Source organism: Staurois parvus, unplaced genomic scaffold, assembly GCF_062004578.1.
Source record: "Staurois parvus isolate SC_StPar_1 unplaced genomic scaffold, SC_StPar_1.0 ptg001732l, whole genome shotgun sequence".
NCBI lineage: Eukaryota > Metazoa > Chordata > Amphibia > Anura > Ranidae > Staurois > Staurois parvus.
Window position 1 is genome coordinate 375,675 of NW_028319528.1, and position 18,182 is coordinate 393,856.

General features: G+C 50.9%; 1 protein-coding gene across 1 annotated transcript in view; it reads right to left on the reverse strand.

Moving 5' to 3' along the window:
* Positions 1 to 7,103: 7,103 nt before the first annotated feature.
* The window catches only part of LOC149434580 (E3 ubiquitin-protein ligase DTX3L-like), a gene marked incomplete at its 5' end in the record, with an annotated part of 39,175 nt that continues 28,096 nt past the window's right edge, over positions 7,104 to 18,182 (reverse strand). The window contains one exon of the mRNA XM_089663621.1: positions 7,104 to 11,500. Coding sequence (XP_089519747.1) covers positions 11,431 to 11,500 — 70 coding nt within the window. The remainder of the gene's footprint in view (positions 11,501 to 18,182) is intronic.

Genomic DNA, 18,182 nt, shown 5'->3' on the forward strand with positions numbered 1-18,182 from the left:
ATTTTTTTTGTTACATACAGTTGCAAGAAAAAGTATGTGAACCCCTTGGGATTACGTGGAGTTTTGCATGAATTGGGCATAAAATGTGCTCTGAACGTCATCTAAGTCACAACAATAGAAGAACACTGTCTGCTGAACATAATACTACACAAACATTAGATGTTGCCATGGTTTAATTGCACATAACATGTAAACATTCACAGTGCAGGGAGGAAAAAGTATGTGAACCTTTGGACTTAATAACTGGTTGACCCTCCTTTGGCAGCAATAACCTCAACCAAACGTTTCCTGTAGTTGCAGATCAGACCTGCACAATGATCTGGAGTCATTTTGGACCACTCCTTTTAACAAAACTGTTTCAGTGTAGCAATATTCTTGGGGTGTCTGGTGTGAATCGCTCTCTTAAGGTCATGCCACAGCATTTCAATCGGGTTGAGGTCAGGACTCTGACTGGGCCACTCCAGAAGGCGTATTCTGTGCTGTTGCAGCCATTGGTTTGTTGAATGACTTGTATGCTTTGGGTCATTGTCCTGTTGCCTCACCCATCCTCTGCAGAGCTTCAGTTGGCGGACAGATGGTCGTACGTTTTCCTGCAAAATGTCTTGATAAACTCTGGAATTCATTTTCCCATCAATGACAACAATCCGTCCAGGCCCTGAGGCAGCAAAGCAGCCCCAAACCATGATGCTCCCTCCGCCATGTTTCACAGTGGGGATGAGGTTTTGATGTTGGTGTGCTGGGCCTTTTTTTCTCCACACATAGTGTTGTGTGTTCTTCCCAAACAACTCAATCTTGGTTTCATCTGTCCACAGTATATTTTGCCAGTAGTGCTGTGGAACATCCAGGTGCTCTTTTGCATACTTCAAACGTGCTGCAATATTCTTTTTGGACAGCAATGGCTTCCTCCGTGGTATCCTCCCATGTACTCCATTCTTGGTTAATGTTTTCCTTATTGTAGATGTGTCAACAAAAATGTTAGCATGTGCCAGAGATTTCTGTAGGTCTTTAGCTGACACTCTGGGATTCTTCTTTACCTCATGCAGCATTCTGCGCTGTGCTCTTGCAGTCATTTTTACAGGACGACCACGCCTAGGGAGAGTAGCAACAGTGCTAAACTTTCTCCATTTGTAGACAGTCTGTCTTACCGTGGACACATGAACATCAAGGCTCAAGGAGATACTTTTGTAACCCTTTCCAGCTTCATGCAAGTCAACAATTCTTGATGGTAGGTCTTCTGATAGCTCTTTTCTGCGAGGCATGGTTCACATCAGACAGTGCTTCTTGAAACCAGTAAACCCAAAACAGGTGTCAGCAACACATCCAATATCATCACACTGATTGGAGTCAAAGTTGGCTCACTCCTGGCTCCAATTATCTCTGGGAGAAGTCATTAAGCTAGGGCTTCACATACTTTTTCCTCCCTGCACTGTGAATGTTTACATGTTATGTGCAATTAAACCATGGCAACATCTAATATTTGTGTAGTATTATGTTCAGCAGACTGTGTTCTTCTATTGTTGTGACTTAGATGCCGTTCAGAGCACATTTTATGCCCAATTCATGCAAAACTCCATGTAATCCCAAGGGGTTCACATACTTTTTCTTGCAACTGTAGTTAGTCTGGTTGAAAAAAGACACCAGACCATCCAGTGCAACCAACAGAAAAAAAAAAAAAACAACCATGTATGGCCGGCTTTGGTCTATATTTCTGGGATTTTTACTCAATGAGCCTCAGACAGCAGAGAGCTGACTGCTTCTGGCTGGGGAGGAGGGGGGGGGGGGTGGAGTGGAGAACAATCATGGTTGGCCCATATGGCATCACCAGTTGAACGTTTCCAATAATAGTGTATTATAGGTGACATGGTGGGTCATTCTCCTTTGGATATCATGTCATCCTCCTTTGGATGTGGGTCATCCTCCTTTGGATAACACAGCACCAACTCCATGATGTCGATAATGGTTGGAAAGTCTGCATGGAGGAGCCATGATGGTCCATCAGTCTTCCATAGAAAAGTCATAGTTGGGGTTGTCTCTTCTCCCAGAAAATTCAAGCAACTACATGATGCCGATAATGGTGGGAAAGTCTGCATGGAGGAGCCATGATGGTCCATCAGTCTTCCATCGAAGAGGTCATGATTGGGGTTGTCTCTTTTCCCATAAAATTTAAGCAACAGCTGATATCATGTCATCCTCCTTTGGATAACACAGCATCAACTCCATGATGGCGATAATGGTGGGAAAGTCTTCATGGAGGAGCCATGATGGTCCATCGGTCTTCCATAGAAGAGGTCATGGTTGGGGTTGTCCCTTGTCCCAGAAAATTCAAGAAACTCCATGATGCCGATAATGGTGGGAAAGTCTGCATGGAGGCGCCATGATAGTCCATCGGTCTTCCATAGAAGAGGTCACGGTTGGGGTTGTCTCTTGTCCCAGAAAATTCAAGCAACAGCTGATATCATGTCATCCTCCTTTTGATGTGGGTCATCCTGTGGGTCATCCTTCTTTGGATAACAGCATCAACTCCATGATGACGATAATGGTGGGAAAGTCTGCATGGAGGAGCCATGATGGTCCATCGGTCTTCCATAGAAGAGGTCATGGTTGGGGTTGTCCCTTGTCCCAGAAAATTCAAGAAACTCCATGATGCCGATAATGGTGGGAAAATCTGCATGGAGGAGCCATGATGGTCCATCAGTCTTCCATAGAACAGCCATGGATTGGGTTGTCTCTTCCCCCAGGAAATTCAAGCAACAGCTGCCCCCCCCCCCCAGTTATTTCAGCTGAATTATAGTTTTCTCCTCCATGTCTCCATTCTTCTGCCCTCTTTCTCTGCAGACTGTAAGCTCTTCAGAGCACAAATACCAAACAAAGAAAAGTGACCAGTGTCCTGAATTGATAGTTCCTTGGAGCCTCGGGGAAGAAGATCAAAGTTTCCAGGTGCAATTATTTAACAAAAACCAAGTGTTGTGCGCTAATATAATCGGGACAGTTCTTTAAAATTAAACTTAAATCTGAAAACATCAAACTCTGCAGTGAAAAATCCAAAACAGTCCAAATTCTTTGTGGCACAGGTGCCCCTGATGACGTCAGCACAACTAAACCTTATTGGGAGGAGCTTAGCCATCCATAAGATAGGGAGATACTGTCATCTGCATGTATCTGGTCCTTGTGCGGCTTCTTCCAGGTTTCTGTACACAGCGCCTGTCTGTTTTTGCCACATCTAAGAGAGCGAGTTTCTTGTATTGATTATGAAATAAAGTGAACCGCAGTGAGCACTATGTTGCGGATATAGTGAATGCGGGGTCCGGGGAGAGCGGATATAGGGAATGCGGGGTCCGGGGAGAGCGGATATAGGGAATGCGGGGTCCGGGGAGAGCAGATATAGGGAACGCGGGGTCCGGGGAGACCGGATATAGTGAACGCGGGGTCCGGGGAGAGCGGATACAGTGAATGAGGGGTCCGGGGAGAGCGGCTATAGTGAACGTGGGGTCCGGGGAGAGCGGATATAGTGAACGCGGGATCCTGGGAGAGCGAATATAGTGAATGCGGGGTCCGGGGAGAGCGGCTATAGTGAACGCGGGGTCCGGGGAGAGCGGATATAGTGAACGCGGGGTCCGGGGAGAGCGGATATAGTGAACGCGGGGTCCGGGGAGAGCGGATATAGTGAACGCGGGGTCCGGGGAGAGCGGATATAGTGAACGCGGGATCCTGGGAGAGCGGATATAGTGAACGCGGGGTCCGGGGAGAGCGGCTATAGTGAACGCGGGGTCCGGGGAGAGTGGATATAGTGAACGCGGGGTCCGGGGAGAGCGGATATAGTGAACGCGGGGTCCGGGGAGAGCGGATATAGTGAACGCAGGGTCTGGGGAGAGCGGATACAGTGAACGCGGGGTCCGGGGAGAGCGGATACAGTGAACGCGGGGTCCGGGGAGAGCGGATATAGTGAACGCGGGGTCCGGGGAGAGCGGATATAGTGAACGCGGGGTCCGGGGAGAGCGGATATAGTGAACGCGGGGTCCGGGGAGAGCGGATATAGTGAACGCGGGGTCCGGGGAGAGCGGGTATAGTGAATGAATAAAAAAGCTGTTAGGAGAGTTCTAGTAGTGGGCGCGGGCACAGAGGAGAACACTATTTAGCTTCTAGGAGCTTAAAAAAACGATAATGTGCATGGAGACTAAAAACGCCAATAAAACACTAATGCTCCTAAATGCTACTAAAACGCGATTACCAATGTTTTTTTTTATCCTGTGGGGGGGTTAGTTTCAGCTTAAAAAACCGCTAGTGTGCATGAAGTTAGGGACAAGGGGTGGGCAGGAGGGACGGTTGCCCTGGGCACAGTGAGGATTTTGGTGGGTTGTGCTAGGTGGGGTGATTTGGAGGGGAGGATTTGTACTAGGAGAGTGGATTTCTGTTAGTAAGGGGGGTCTAAGCATTTGGGGACATTAGGGGGATTTGTGCTAGGAGGGGACATTTGGAATTTGTTTTGGGGGGGATAAGTCCTAGGAGAGGAGATTTGGGGGGATTTGTGCTGGAAGGGGAAATTTGGGAGAGGGTATAAGTCCTAGGAGAGAGGATTTGTGCTAGGAGGGGAAATCTGGGGGGGGGGGGGAATAAGTCCTAAGAGAGGAGATTTGGGGGAATTCCTTCTAGGAAGGGAAATTTTTTTGGGGGGGGAGAAGTCTTAGGAGAAGGGATTTGGGGGGATAAGTCCTAGGAGAGGGGATTTGTGCTAGGAGGGGAACTTTGGGGGGGGGGGGGTAGGATAAGTCCTAGGCCAGGGGATTGGGGGAATTTGTGCTGAGAGGGGAACTTTGGGGGGGGGGATAAGTCCTAGGAGAGGGGATTTGGAGGGATTTCTGCTCATGGGGGAATTTTTTTGGGGGGTTAAGTCATAGGAGAGGGGATTTGTGCTAGGAGGGGACATTTTGTGGGGGGATAAGGCCTAGGAGAGGGGATTTGTGCTAGAAGAGGAAATCTGGGAGGGGGGAATAAGTTCTAGGAGAGAGGATTTGGGGGGATTTGCGCTGGGAGGGGATTTTTGGGGGGGATACGTTCTAGGAGAGAGGATTTGGGGGGATTTGCACTGGGAGGGGAAATTTGGGGGGGGGGGATAAGTCCTAGGAGAGGGGATTTGGGGGGATTTGTGCTAGAAGGGGAAATCTGGGAGGAGGGGATAAGTTCTTGGAGAGGGGATATGGGGGATTTGTGCTGAGAGAGGGGAATTTGGTGGAAAGAATTTATGCTCAGAGGGGAAATTTAAGGGGTATAAGAATTGTGTTAGGAGGGGGGGAGGGAGATAATTTCAGCTGGGGGGGGATTTGTACTGGAAGAGGGGTAATTATTTTGGAGGGAGAATTTTATGCCTAGGAGGTAAGTGTGAAGAATAGTGCCCATATTTTTATTTGGGGGGGGGGGTTTGCTAACTCATAATTCTCATACATTTGGGGGGATGCTGTTTGGCATCTTCGCCCCGAGTGTTGGGTGACCTTGTCCCGGAACTGCATGGAACCTAAGGCTGCACTCACAATGGAACTTTGAACCGGTTCTAAGTAAGGTCTAGCCCTTTGTGTAAAGTGAGTGCCCTGGACCCCGAGTGGGATCGGTTAGGTGAACTGTGCCTGGGGCCACTTGCCGGTTCACTTGTGGTCCAGACCGGTGTGCTGACATGGAGACCGTGCCAGAGCACAGAACCCTCCATAGAAGACTGTGTCCAGAAACAGGGACCACCGGTCTGGTTAGCAGGGGCGTGATGTAAATGAGCCCTGAAAGTGTAGTGAGTGCAGACCAGAGGGGGGGACTGGAACACAGTCCCAGTGTGAGCGCCCCCCAAGTCCAACCCAGCCAGTAAATATGTTTCAGGGCTTGTTGGTCCACTTCTAGGACCAAAGTGAAAGTTCCGCTTGAAAAATGAAAAAGGTTCCCCTCTCAGGGGGTTCCACCATCATCAAACATGAAAGGAGAATGGCATTAGTCCTCCTGCCTACTTGCGGTATCACTGCTCCAACCTCAGGTCTAGGCCTCTTGTCTACTCCTTCAGACCGTCCCACCAACTGTTAGCCATTTTCTCAGCTCTATCAGCTGCTCTGGCCCACACCCTGACTTCTGGGCTGGGGCCCTCCTGGCCCCCAGGTGGAGCCCTGAACCACCAACGCCCCCTTGATTGTAAAGGCTGGGCATACCGGTACAGACAGGCTGTTGGCCTCCGGTAAGACTTGGACCCAGAGTTAGAGGCTTCTACCCTCCCAAGACTCTTTGAAGCCTCTGGACTCCAGACGCCAATCTGGGAATTACCAAACCGGAGAAAGCTGCGAGATCGATGTTCTGTGCTTAGAGTCTACATGCTGGAGCCCCTCGACCTGTATGGGGGAGGAGCCTATGTGCCAGTTACCTCTTTTCACACTGTGGCAGGGCCCAGCACCGTCACAGCGGTCACAGCACACACCTGAATGTAGCAGTCTAAAGCCAGCTCCAATGACCCGTGTCGTGAGTGCAGTGTCCCAGGTCCAGTAACCCTGTCATGAGTGCAGTGTCCCGGGTCCAGTGACCTGCATTGTGAGTTCAGTGACCCATGCCGTGAGTGCAGGGTCCCGGCTCCAGTGACCCATGTAGTGAGTGCAGTGTCCAAGGTCCAGTGCCCCATGTCGTGGGTCCAGTGACCCGTGTCGTGAGTCCAGTGACCTGTGTCGTGAGTGCAGTGTCCCGGGTCCAGTGCCCCATGTTGTGAGTCCAGTGTCCCGGGTCCAGTGACACATGTTGTGAGTCCAGTGACCCGTGTCGTGAATCCAGTGCCCCAGGTCCAGTGACCCATGTTGTGAGTCCAGTGTCCTGGGTCCAGTGACCCGTGTCGTGAGTGCAGTGTCCCAGGTCCAGTGACCAGTGTCCTGAGTCCAGTGTCCTCAGTCTAGTGACCCGTGTCCTAGGTCCAGTGTCCCATGTCCTGAATCCAGTGTCCTCGGTCTAGTGACCGTGTCCTGAGTCCAGTGTCCTCGGTCTAGTGACCCGTGTCCTGAGTCCAGTGTCCTCGGTCTAGTGACCCGTGTCCTGTATCTCCTCCATACGGAATTGTCTATCTGAAGTTCGGAATGAACAACACATACAAATAATTAATTGGACACAATCAGAAATGTGATTTTATTTGATCCATCGGGATTATTCATACATTTTATTGGCAGATATTCATTATATTCATCAGATATATATGACAAGTCTTCACCCCTCCATCACCACCACCCACCCCCGCTCTTCCCCAATAATTCATCCATACCCCGGAATGTTCACATCAGACAATTCCAGTGGACAGTCCCTGTGATCGGCGGATGTTTTCTCTGATCTGTCGCAGATTTTTATTGCTCCCAACAACCACGACGTGAGTCTATGGAGTCAGCACGCCTCATCCGGAGAATGCCTTTACAGTATATATATCATAGTAGAGATATCGGAGTACATCAGATCACATCAATCATACAATTGGAGGATACATTGTTAATCCTGATCTGTATCTACAAGGATCCATGTCTGTACAGGGTGGGGTGATCACCACCCAATCATATGGCAGCTACTGTTGGGAATACATATGTAGCGCCCTCTTGTGTACATAGCTGGTTGTGTAGTTAGAGGCTTGTTAGAGGCTTGTTCAGGTCATGATGGAGGGATCTACAGATCAGGCCTCGGGTACCTCCCTCTGGTTCTAGAAGCTTGGAGAAGGTTCTAGAAGCCATTGGGAGGAGGCTAAGAGGAGCTGATCTGCATATTCATGAGAGTCTGATCAATCCCAGGCAGGAGGCCTGGTAGTGTGGCAGACTGGCCCATAAATATGAGCCAGCAAGGGAGACGGGTGGAAGATGCAGTGCTGAGCTGTGCTGCTGTGTAGCTTGAGAGGGGACCCCGAAGAAGGGGGGTCCTGCCTCCAGGCTGGAGGAAGGATGGAAAGGAAGCTGATGGAGGGAGCTCCACTGCCTTACAGCCCACCAAGCAAGGACAGCCTGGGAGGAAATCAGCCCAGCAAAAGACTGAAAACAGTTTTTTTTCCCAAATCCACAGGACTCAAGCAAAGTGTGTGCACCTCTACACCCCTGGGGCCTACAGGAGAGAGGGCTGCTAGGTACTTTACCCAACCAGTTGTCCCTGGGACAGTGCTGCAAGCTTGTTTCAGAATCTCTTGCTTCAGGATACCCTTCAAAAGGCAGCCAGGTGGATGGGTAGTTTCTAGGTGGTATCTGAAGAGGTTCACTTAGAGGGGACCAAGTGCTCCTCATGAAGACTGTGTTACTGATCCATGAAGAGATTGATGCCACTCTTGAGGGATTAGAAAGTCCAGGATCCTACATTTTGTGGTTTGTCCTCAGAGTTATATTTCTAGTCTAGTTGGCCATCCCATATACCTCAAGACCCTATCCAAGTTGTTTATCCCCCCCAAAAAAAGAACAAAAAACAAGCCCATGGACTGGTTACTGTTAGAAAATGTGTGTTGCCTGGCCATGCATGACACTAGGGGGACCCAAAACCAGTGGCTCTCAAGAGGGGTAACACTACATATAAGAAATCAGAACCTCAACTAGAATAATGAGAAAGGAAGCAGAGCGATTGGACTAGGAAGAACCAATGAGGAATCTTCAATGTATATTGTTTAGTGGGGGAAGCCTCTGTTCTATGCATCCCACCTCCCCCCCCCCCCCCCGCAGTCTCCCAACCAGGTTTTTGTTTGCTAGAAGCTAGCTGCCATCCAACCACCGGAGTCCTGGAACTAGTGAAAGGCTAGCTCCGGGATTCATAGGCTGGTGGAACTTTCGTCTGAGAAGGAACCCATCTGGAGTCGCTTCCCGGCTCCCATCCTCTAATTTGCAGCACTGCAAATTATGTGATGGGGACTTGCATGTATATGTGACATTGAGGTGAATGGGGGGCTCCTGATGAGACTTGAAGACTCCCAATATGGAGACTCTGATTCAAACATGGGGACTCCTGAGGTGAGTGGGAGAACTAATGTGAATGGAGAACCCTAATGTGGAGGGGAGGGCTTCTGATGTAAAAACGGTTAGTTGTCACTGCCTCGCTGATTGTGTGACCACGCCCCTTTAAGTTACCATTTGGCACGGTGTACATAGGTCTAATGCTAAACATTTATTATTTTGCATTGGGCGTGGCTGGAGCGCAGACTGACCCTCCCATGTTGGGGGCCGGGTGTGTAATGTTGCACACCTGTCAGAAAACCCCTCTGGGAAGAACCCAATATTTTGGGGGTAAAAGAAGTAAAAACTCCCTTTTGCAAGGACCTCTGCCGGTTCTTTCACCCCACCACCATATTGAGGGTCCTGGCATCTTGTATGTATTCCACACATTAGCTGCCTTATGACTGATTGGTGATCCCTCCCCCACATGTATACATGGATCCTTACAGATCAAAATGAACCCTTTGTATATATGTGACCTACTCGGATACCTGTGCCGATGGTGCTCAGTGTTGGTTGAACATTGGTGCCGGTAATGGTGTGCAGACTCTAAAACCCTCCCATAGACTGTCAGATATCATTTATATCATCCATCCAGAGTACAACCACCATCAGGACGGACAATGCCGATGCAACATCTAAACCCGAACATAGAAACAGAATATGAGAATATGATGCCGCATGGGATCCAGTGATGTCAAAAAGTTGATGTTTTTATATATTTGCTGCTTTCAATGAATCATTCCTGGTGTTCCTAGCATCGGGTGTCTCCAGAGGAACTTCCTTTCCCAGGGTGACAACGCTTTGTCCATTCAGCTGCAGTGTTGTCACCTCTTCCTGCACCCTTCTGAGTTGGGCAGCAGAAAGCCCTCCTAATGCACGGCGCCGACACATTCTTCCGCTGCTGGAGGGTGCTCAGACATCCACAGACAGATCCCATACAAAGCATCTCCAGGATGTGCAGAGCAGAAACCACGGACAGAAAAGGGAGAACATGGAAATATACTCACATTGTTCTACAAAACCAAATATCCTCACATGACATGTTTATGGTGAAGGGTCACTCCACCCAACGATTAAACCCCATGGAACCACAAATACACTCACTGGCCACTTTATTAGGTCCACCTGTTCAAAGGCTTGGTAACACAAATTGCTAACCAGCCAATCACATGGCAGCACCTCAATGGATTTAGGCATCTAGACCTGGTGAAGACAACTTGCTGAAGTTCAAACTGAAAAGAAAAGACGGGATTCAAGTGACTTTGAACGTGGCATGGTTGTTGGTGCCAGACGGGCTGGTCTGATTATTCAAAATCTGCTGATCTACTGGGATGTTCCCAGACAACCATCTCCAGGGTTTACAGAGAATGGTCCGAAAAAAAGAAAATATCCAGTGAGGGGCAGTTGTGTGGAGGAAAATACCTTGTTGGTGTCAGAGGAGAATGGGCAGACTGGTTGGAGATGATAGAAAGACAACAGTAACTCAAATACCCACTCGTTACACCTAAGGTATGCAGAATACCATCTCTGAACGCACAACACAGGTTACAATTCGCACAGGATCATAAAAATTGGACAATAGAAGATTGAAAAAACGTTGCCTGGTCTGATGAGTCTGGATTTCAGATGCGACATTCAGATGGTGGGGTCAGAATTTGATGTAAACAACATGAAAGCATGGATCCACCCTGCCTTGTATCAATGGTTCAGGCTGGTGGTGTCATGGTGTGGGGGATCCATCCTGCCTTGTATCCATGGTTCAGGCTGGTGGTGTCATGGTGTGGGGGATCCATCCTGCCTTGTATCCATGGTTCAGGCTGGTGGTGTCATGGTGTGGGGGATCCATCCTGCTTTGTACCCATGGTTCAGGCTGGTGGTGGAGGTGTCATGGTGTGGTGGATCCATCCTGCCTTGTATCCATGGTTCAGGCTGGTGGTGTCATAGTGTGGTGGATCCATCCTGCCTTGTATCCATGGTTCAAGCTGGTGGTGTCATGGTGTGGTGGATCCATCCTGCCTTGTATCAACTGTTCAGGCTGGTGGTGTCATGGTGTGGTGGATCCATCCTGCCCTGTATCCATGGTTCAGGCTGGTGGTGTCATAGTGTGGGGGATCCATCCTGCCTTGTATCCATGGTTCAGGCTGGTGGTGGTGGTGTCATGGTGAGGTGGATCCATCCTGCCTTGTATCCATGGTTCAGGCTGGTGGTGGTGGTGTCATGGTGTGGTGGATCCATCCTGCCTTGTATCAATGGTTCAGGCTGGTGGTGTCATGGTGAGGTGGATCCATCCTGCCTTGTATCCATGGTTCAGGCTGGTGGTGGTGGTGGTGTCATGGTGTGGGGGATCCATCCTGCCTCGTATCCATGGTTCAGGCTGGTGGTGGTGTCATGGTGTGGGGGAGATTTTTGTGGCACTAGAACGGTGGACCTAATAAAGTGGCCGGTGAGTATACAGATTACAGACTTTTTTTTTTTTTTTTTACTCAATCCCCTTCGCTTTTAGCTCATCCCGCACACGATTCAGGTAATCCGGATCCGGGTAACCGAACCTACAAGAGGAAAAAAAAAAAAAAATGATACAATGTATACCTTCTATATATATCTCCTCTGTACATACAATTCCTACTCTCTGAATAATATAGTCCCTCTTGTTCTAAATGATATCAATAAAAAGAATGTATAATCAGTATTGTGGAGAGAGGAGTGCAGAATACAACTGATCTCTCCTACTCCCTCCGTTCTCCTCCGGGGGATGCAGGAATTATTGGATCCAGTAACAGAATATATATACACAACATAACAGAACCTCCCGAGTCCCGGTCTGCAGCCCCCCCCCCCCCCCCCCGTGCTCCTCTGTGTGCAGGCTATAGACACTTCCACTGATAGACATCTATTCCCCATTCACTAGAATGCAGACAGCTGATTGGCTGGCTGATCATACAAACACTTGCGATCGTATGGTTGCTCCTTGGTCTATGGCAGCTGGAAAACAACAACTTCTTTTGGAATTCCCTAAACCAGCATTTCTCAACCTTTTAAAATAGACGGTCCCGAGGCGCCCCCTTCTAAAATGGGAAGAACTATTCTAGTCGTTTTATAAAACACAGCAACATCCACACATGTAGAACCCCAACATTGGAGGGGATTTATTCTTCCAAAGCAAATACACCTTTACACACTGGTACCGACTAGTATTCCAATGTTTCTCTCCTCCCTCAGTTGCACGCTGGTACCGACTAGTATTACAATGTTTCCCTTCTCCCTCAGTTGCACGCTGGTACCGACTAGTATTCCAATGTTTCTCTTCTCCCTCAGTTGCCCGCTGGTACCGACTAGTATTCCAATGTTTCTATTCTCCCTCAGTTGCACGCTGGTACCGACTAGTATTCCAATGTTTCTCTTCTCCCTCAGTTGCACGCTGGTACCGACTAGTATTCCAATGTTTCTCTTCTCCCTCAGTTGCACGCTGGTACCGACTAGTATTCCAATGTTTCTCTTCTCCCTCAGTCGCACACTGGTACCGACTAGTATTCCAATGTTTCTCTTCTCCCTCAGTCGCACGCTGGTACCGACTAGTATTCCAATGTTTCTCTTCTCCCTCAGTTGCACACTGGTACCGACTAGTATGCCAATGTTTCTCTTCTCCCTCAGTTTTTCTCCATCACTGAGCTAATGTGATCCCAGCCCTGATGGAGTGTCAGGGCAGGAACGCTGGAACGGGCAGGCAGGCCTATGGTACGGTCACGCTGCGACTGACGATAGCCACTACCCACAGACCAGAGTCCCTCAGGGCGCGGAGTCTAAGCCCCAGGCTACCCTTCACCAGGGCCCCTGATGGTGGGGATGGACTTGACGCAGCCTGAGACCAGGTCGCGGCCCCCGAGTGACCCCAGCTGCGATAACGACTGCCGCCAATGGCGTACAGCTGGTGGGAGCTAGATGGGAACACGAGTAGAGTAGTCAGACAAGCCGGGTCAATAACAACGGAGCAGACAGTACTAGACGGTAGGCAAAGAATACTCAGGTCACGGGCCGGGTTCAGCAACGGGAGGTCAGGTAAAGGGTTAACGCAGAGAGTAGTCTTGTCAAAGCCGAGTCGGTTACCAGGAGAGCAATGGGAACAACACAAGAGCTTGCAACAGGGCAACATACAGGACACAAGTGCAGAGCACACTTGCAGACAGCAGGTTTAAATGTGCTCAACCACACCCTACTGAGGAGGAGCCGCAGAAGCATGAAGGCATAAAGGTTCCCACCATGCTTTGCAGAAAACCAAGATGGATGCCAGCTCATGGAGATGCACAAGCTCTGAAGAAAGGTAGGACCTTGACAATACCTCCTCCTCAAGGGCCCCTCCCCCTCCGCGGCTCAACAAAAGGTTTCTGAGGAAATCGGGCGTGAAAAGCGCGGAGGAGGGCAGGAGCATGAACATCCGCGGAAGGAACCCAGGAACGTTCCTCGGGACCATAACCACGCCAATGGACCAGAAACTGTACCCGACCGCGGACCAACCGAGAATCCAAGATGCGGCTCACCTCATACTCCTCATGGCCGTCGACCCTGATAGGACGAGGCCGAGGCGGAGAGGCAGTAAAGCGATTACAAATCAGAGGTTTCAACAGGGATACGTGGAAGACATTGGAGATGTGCATCCCAGGAGGAAGAGCAAGGGCATAGGCAACCGGGTTCACCCTGCGAAGAATGCGGAAAGGACCAACAAAACGGGGGGCCAGCTTTGGTGCGGGCACCCGAAGCTTGAGGTTGCGAGTGGACAACCACACCCGATCTCCGACCTGGTATGAGGGAGCGGGCAACCGTCTACGATCAGCCTGGAGCTTCTGGCGCTGTGCAGAGTCCTTCAAGGACCTCTGAATCTGCCCCCATGAGGAGCGCAGAGCAGCCAGGTGGTTATCCACAGCCGGAATGTCCTGTGGAGAGAACAACTCAGGCAATACAGCGGGTTGGAACCCATAGTTGGCCATGAAGGGGGACATCCCAGAGGAGGAGTTGACAGCCGAGTTCCTCGCAAACTCTGCCCATGGCAGGAGATCGACCCAGTTGTCCTGATGATCCGATATATAGCAACGAAGGAATTGTTCCAGGGCCTGGTTGGAACGCTCCGCAGCCCCATTGGACTGAGGGTGGTAGGCCGAAGAGAAGGAAAGCTCGATACCCAACTGGGAGCAGAAGGCGCGCCAGAACCTGGACACAAACTGGCTCCCACGGTCCGAGACAATCACCTTGGGCAACCCGTGCAAGCGAAAGATCTCCTTTGCGAAAACCGTAGCCAGTTCTTGTGCAGTCGGCAATTTCTTGAACGGAACGCAATGGCACATCTTAGAAAAGCGATCGATCACCATAAGAATGACCGTATGACCTTGAGACGCAGGAAGATCCACAATAAAATCCATGCCCAGGTGTGACCAGGGACGCTCCCCATTGGGAATGGGTTGCAAAAGGCCCAATGGAAGGTGCCGAGGAGATTTATTCTGGGCACAGACCGAACAAGCTGCTACATATGAGGCAATGTCAGAACGGAGAGATGGCCACCAGAATAACCGAGAAACGACCCAGGACAATTGGTTCCTACCAGGATGACCGGCAGTCTTAGAATTATGGTAGGTACGTAGCAAGCGGGTACGCAATCCCTCAGGTACAAAACATCTTCCAGCCGGTCTCGCAGGGGGAGCGTTAGTTTGAGCCGCCAAAATCTGCTCCCCAAGGGGAGAAGTCAGGTTGGTACGAATGGCAGCCAGGATCTGGTTTGGAGGAATGTCCGAGGTCGGCTCAGTGTCCTCCCTGGACAGCTCAGAGTATTGCCGCGACAAGGCATCAGCCCTGACATTCTTGGAACCAGGCAAGTAAGAGACCACATAGTTAAAACGTGACAAAAACAGAGCCCACCTGGCCTGACGGGGTGTCAACCTCTTAGCCTCCGAGAGATATGTGAGGTTCTTGTGGTCAGTGAGAACTAGGACCGGGACCACAGAACCCTCAAGCAGGTGCCTCCATTCCTTGAGAGCCAGAATAATGGCCAACAACTCCCTGTCTCCAATCTGGTAGTTGCACTCTGCAGAGGAAAGCTTCTTGGAGTAGAACCCACAAGGAAGTAGGGGTCCCTCGGGTGACCGACGCTGGGACAAGAGAGCGCCTACTCCTGTCTCAGATGCATCAACCTCGAGAACAAAAGGCAACCCAGGATTGGGATGAGACAGAATTGGGGCCGAAGTGAAGGCGGCTTTCAGAGCCTTGAAAGCTGAGATGGCCTCGGGTGACCACTCGTGAGGGTTACTGCCCTTCTTGGTCAGGTCTGAGAGAGGCTTTGCCAATGTGGAAAAGTTCCTGATAAACTTCCGATAATAGTTGGCAAATCCCAAAAAGCGCTGAATGGACTGAAGACCACTGGGACGAGGCCACTGCAGAACCGCTGAAACCTTCTCAGGGTCCATAGAAAAACCCACCGGGGAAATGATGTAGCCCAAAAAGGCAACCTGGGATTGGTGAAATTCACACTTCTCGAGCTTACAGAAAAGCTCGTTTTCACGCAACCGTTGCAGCACCCGCTTAACATCCTGGATGAGTCTCCATAGACGCAGAGTAAACTAGGATGTCGTCCAAGTAAACCACCACGCACTGCTGCAACAAGTCACGTAAGACATCGTTAATAAACTCTTGAAAGACCGCGGGTGCGTTACACAACCCGAAGGGCATAACCAGGTATTCATAGTGGCCGGTTCTGGTGTTGAACGCGGTCTTCCACTCGTCGCCCTCCTTGATCCGTACGAGGTTGTAGGCAGCCCTAAGGTCGAGTTTAGTAAAGACCGTTGCTCCCTTGAGGCGGTCAAACAACTCGGTGATCAACGGAATAGGATAAGCATTTTTAATTGTGATCCGATTGAGACCCCTAAAATCAATGCAGGGTCTCAGCTCACCTCCCTTCTTTTTCACGAAAAAAAACCCAGCTCCTGCTGGAGACGTAGACTTGCGAATGTGCCCCCGGGAAAGCGCATCCGCAACGTATTCCTCCATGGCCTGATTCTCTGCCACCGAAAGAGGATACACCCTGCCACGCGGAGGAGTGGCACCAGTTTGTAAGGTTATGGCACAATCGTATGGACGATGAGGAGGCAGAGCACCGGCGCGCACCTTGTCAAACACGTCCAGGTACTCCCCATATTCAGTGGGCAGCACAGAGTCCGAGGAGGTGCACAGCACCTTAACCGGACCACGGATGCAACCAGCCCCACACCGTGGTGACCATGAGAGAATCTCGGCCGATCGCCAATCAAAGGTCGGATTGTGCCTCTGAAGCCAGGGATAGCCCAAAACCACAGAGTAGTGCGGGGAAGAAATTACCTGGAAACAGGCCAATTCCCTGTGAACAGCCCCAATAGCTACCTCCAGAGGCAGGGTCTCGTGGGTAACCTGCGATGGCTGCAAGGGCCTGCCATCTATCGCCTCGAGAACCAATGGAGTCTCTTGTGCCTGCATAGGAATGGAGTACTGGGCAGCAAACGAACTGTCCATAAACAAACCGCCAGCCCCAGAGTCTACCAACGCCTGGGCCGTCACCGAGCCTCCTGCCCAAGAGAGGACAACGGTGATAAGCGGTTTATCTTTACGGGAAACCGGGGACGAGGAAACTCCACCCAAGATCTGCCCCGACAGGATCTCAGGTGCGGGCGTTTCCCGGACGGACCGGACAGGACTGTCGAAAATGCCCCCCGAGTCCACAGTACAGGCAGCGACCCTCCCGACGCCGAGAGGCCCGCTCCCCCTCGGAAAGGCGAGCAAACCCCAGCTGCATGGGCTCACTACCAGACAAACCATCCCCAGGAGGCGTGGGAGGAGAGGGAGGCACGGGTGGGACAGAAAACGTAGGCGCCAAACGGTTAGGAGGCCTCCGCAGACGCTCCTTAAATGAAGGCCTCTCTCTGAGCCTGGTGTCAATCAAGATTAGGAAGGAGATGAGTGCCTCTAACTCCATAGGCAGTTCTTTGGCTGCGATCTCGTCCTTCAACGCATCAGAGAGACCATGAGAGAAAGCAGCCACTAGAGCCTCATTGTTCCAACCCACCTCTGCCGCCAAAGTACAAAATTCGATGGCGTACTCGGCAACTGTTCGTGAACCCTGATGCATGGACATGAGCAATTTGGCAGCAGAAGCGGAGCGAGCGGGCACGTCGAATACCGTACGGAAGGAGGCAACGAAACGGGTAAACACGTGAATCACCGGGTCATTCCTCTCCCATAAGGGATTAGCCCAGGCCAAGGCCCTATCAGAGAGTAGCGAGATTAGGAAGCCCACCTTTGCCCTCTCAGTAGGGAAAGCGTGAGGTATTAATTCAAAGTAAATCCCCACTTGGTTAAGGAAACCACGACACTGACTCGGTTCCCCCCCAAAGCGCTGAGGAAGAGGGGCAGAACCAGTCATACCTCTGGGTACCACGGGTTCCGCAACAGATGCGGAGGTAGGTGCAACAACCGGAGCAACAGTGGGAGAGTCCACCGGAGTAACAGCTGACCTAATAGCCCCAGGAGTAAGGTGCGCTGTGCGTGCAAGCAGAGCCTGCAACGCCTGAGCGAACTGATCCAACAAGCGATCCTGTTGGTCAAGTCTGGCGAGTAACATAGGGATCGAAGGCGTACCTGCACCGTCAGGATTCATGGCACTTGTGTAATGTCAGGGCAGGAACGCTGGAACGGGCAGGCAGGCCTATGGTACGGTCACGCTGCGACTGACGATAGCCACTACCCACAGACCGGAGTCCCTCAGGGCGCGGAGTCTAAGCCCCAGGCTACCCTTCACCAGGGCCCCTGATGGTGGGGATGGACTTGACGCAGCCTGAGACCAGGTCGCGGCCCCCGAGTGACCCCAGCTGCGATAACGACTGCCGCCAATGGCGTACAGCTGGTGGGAGCTAGATGGGAACACGAGTAGAGTAGTCAGACAAGCCGGGTCAATAACAACGGAGCAGACAGTACTAGACGGTAGGCAAAGAATACTCAGGTCACGGGCCGGGTTCAGCAACGGGAGGTCAGGTAAAGGGTTAACACAGAGAATAGTCTTGTCAAAGCCGAGTCGGTTACCAGGAGAGCAATGGGAACAACACAAGAGCTTGCAACAGGGCAACATACAGGACACAAGTGCAGAGCACACTTGCAGACAGCAGGTTTAAATGTGCTCAACCACACCCTACTGAGGAGGAGCCGCAGAAGCATGAAGGCATA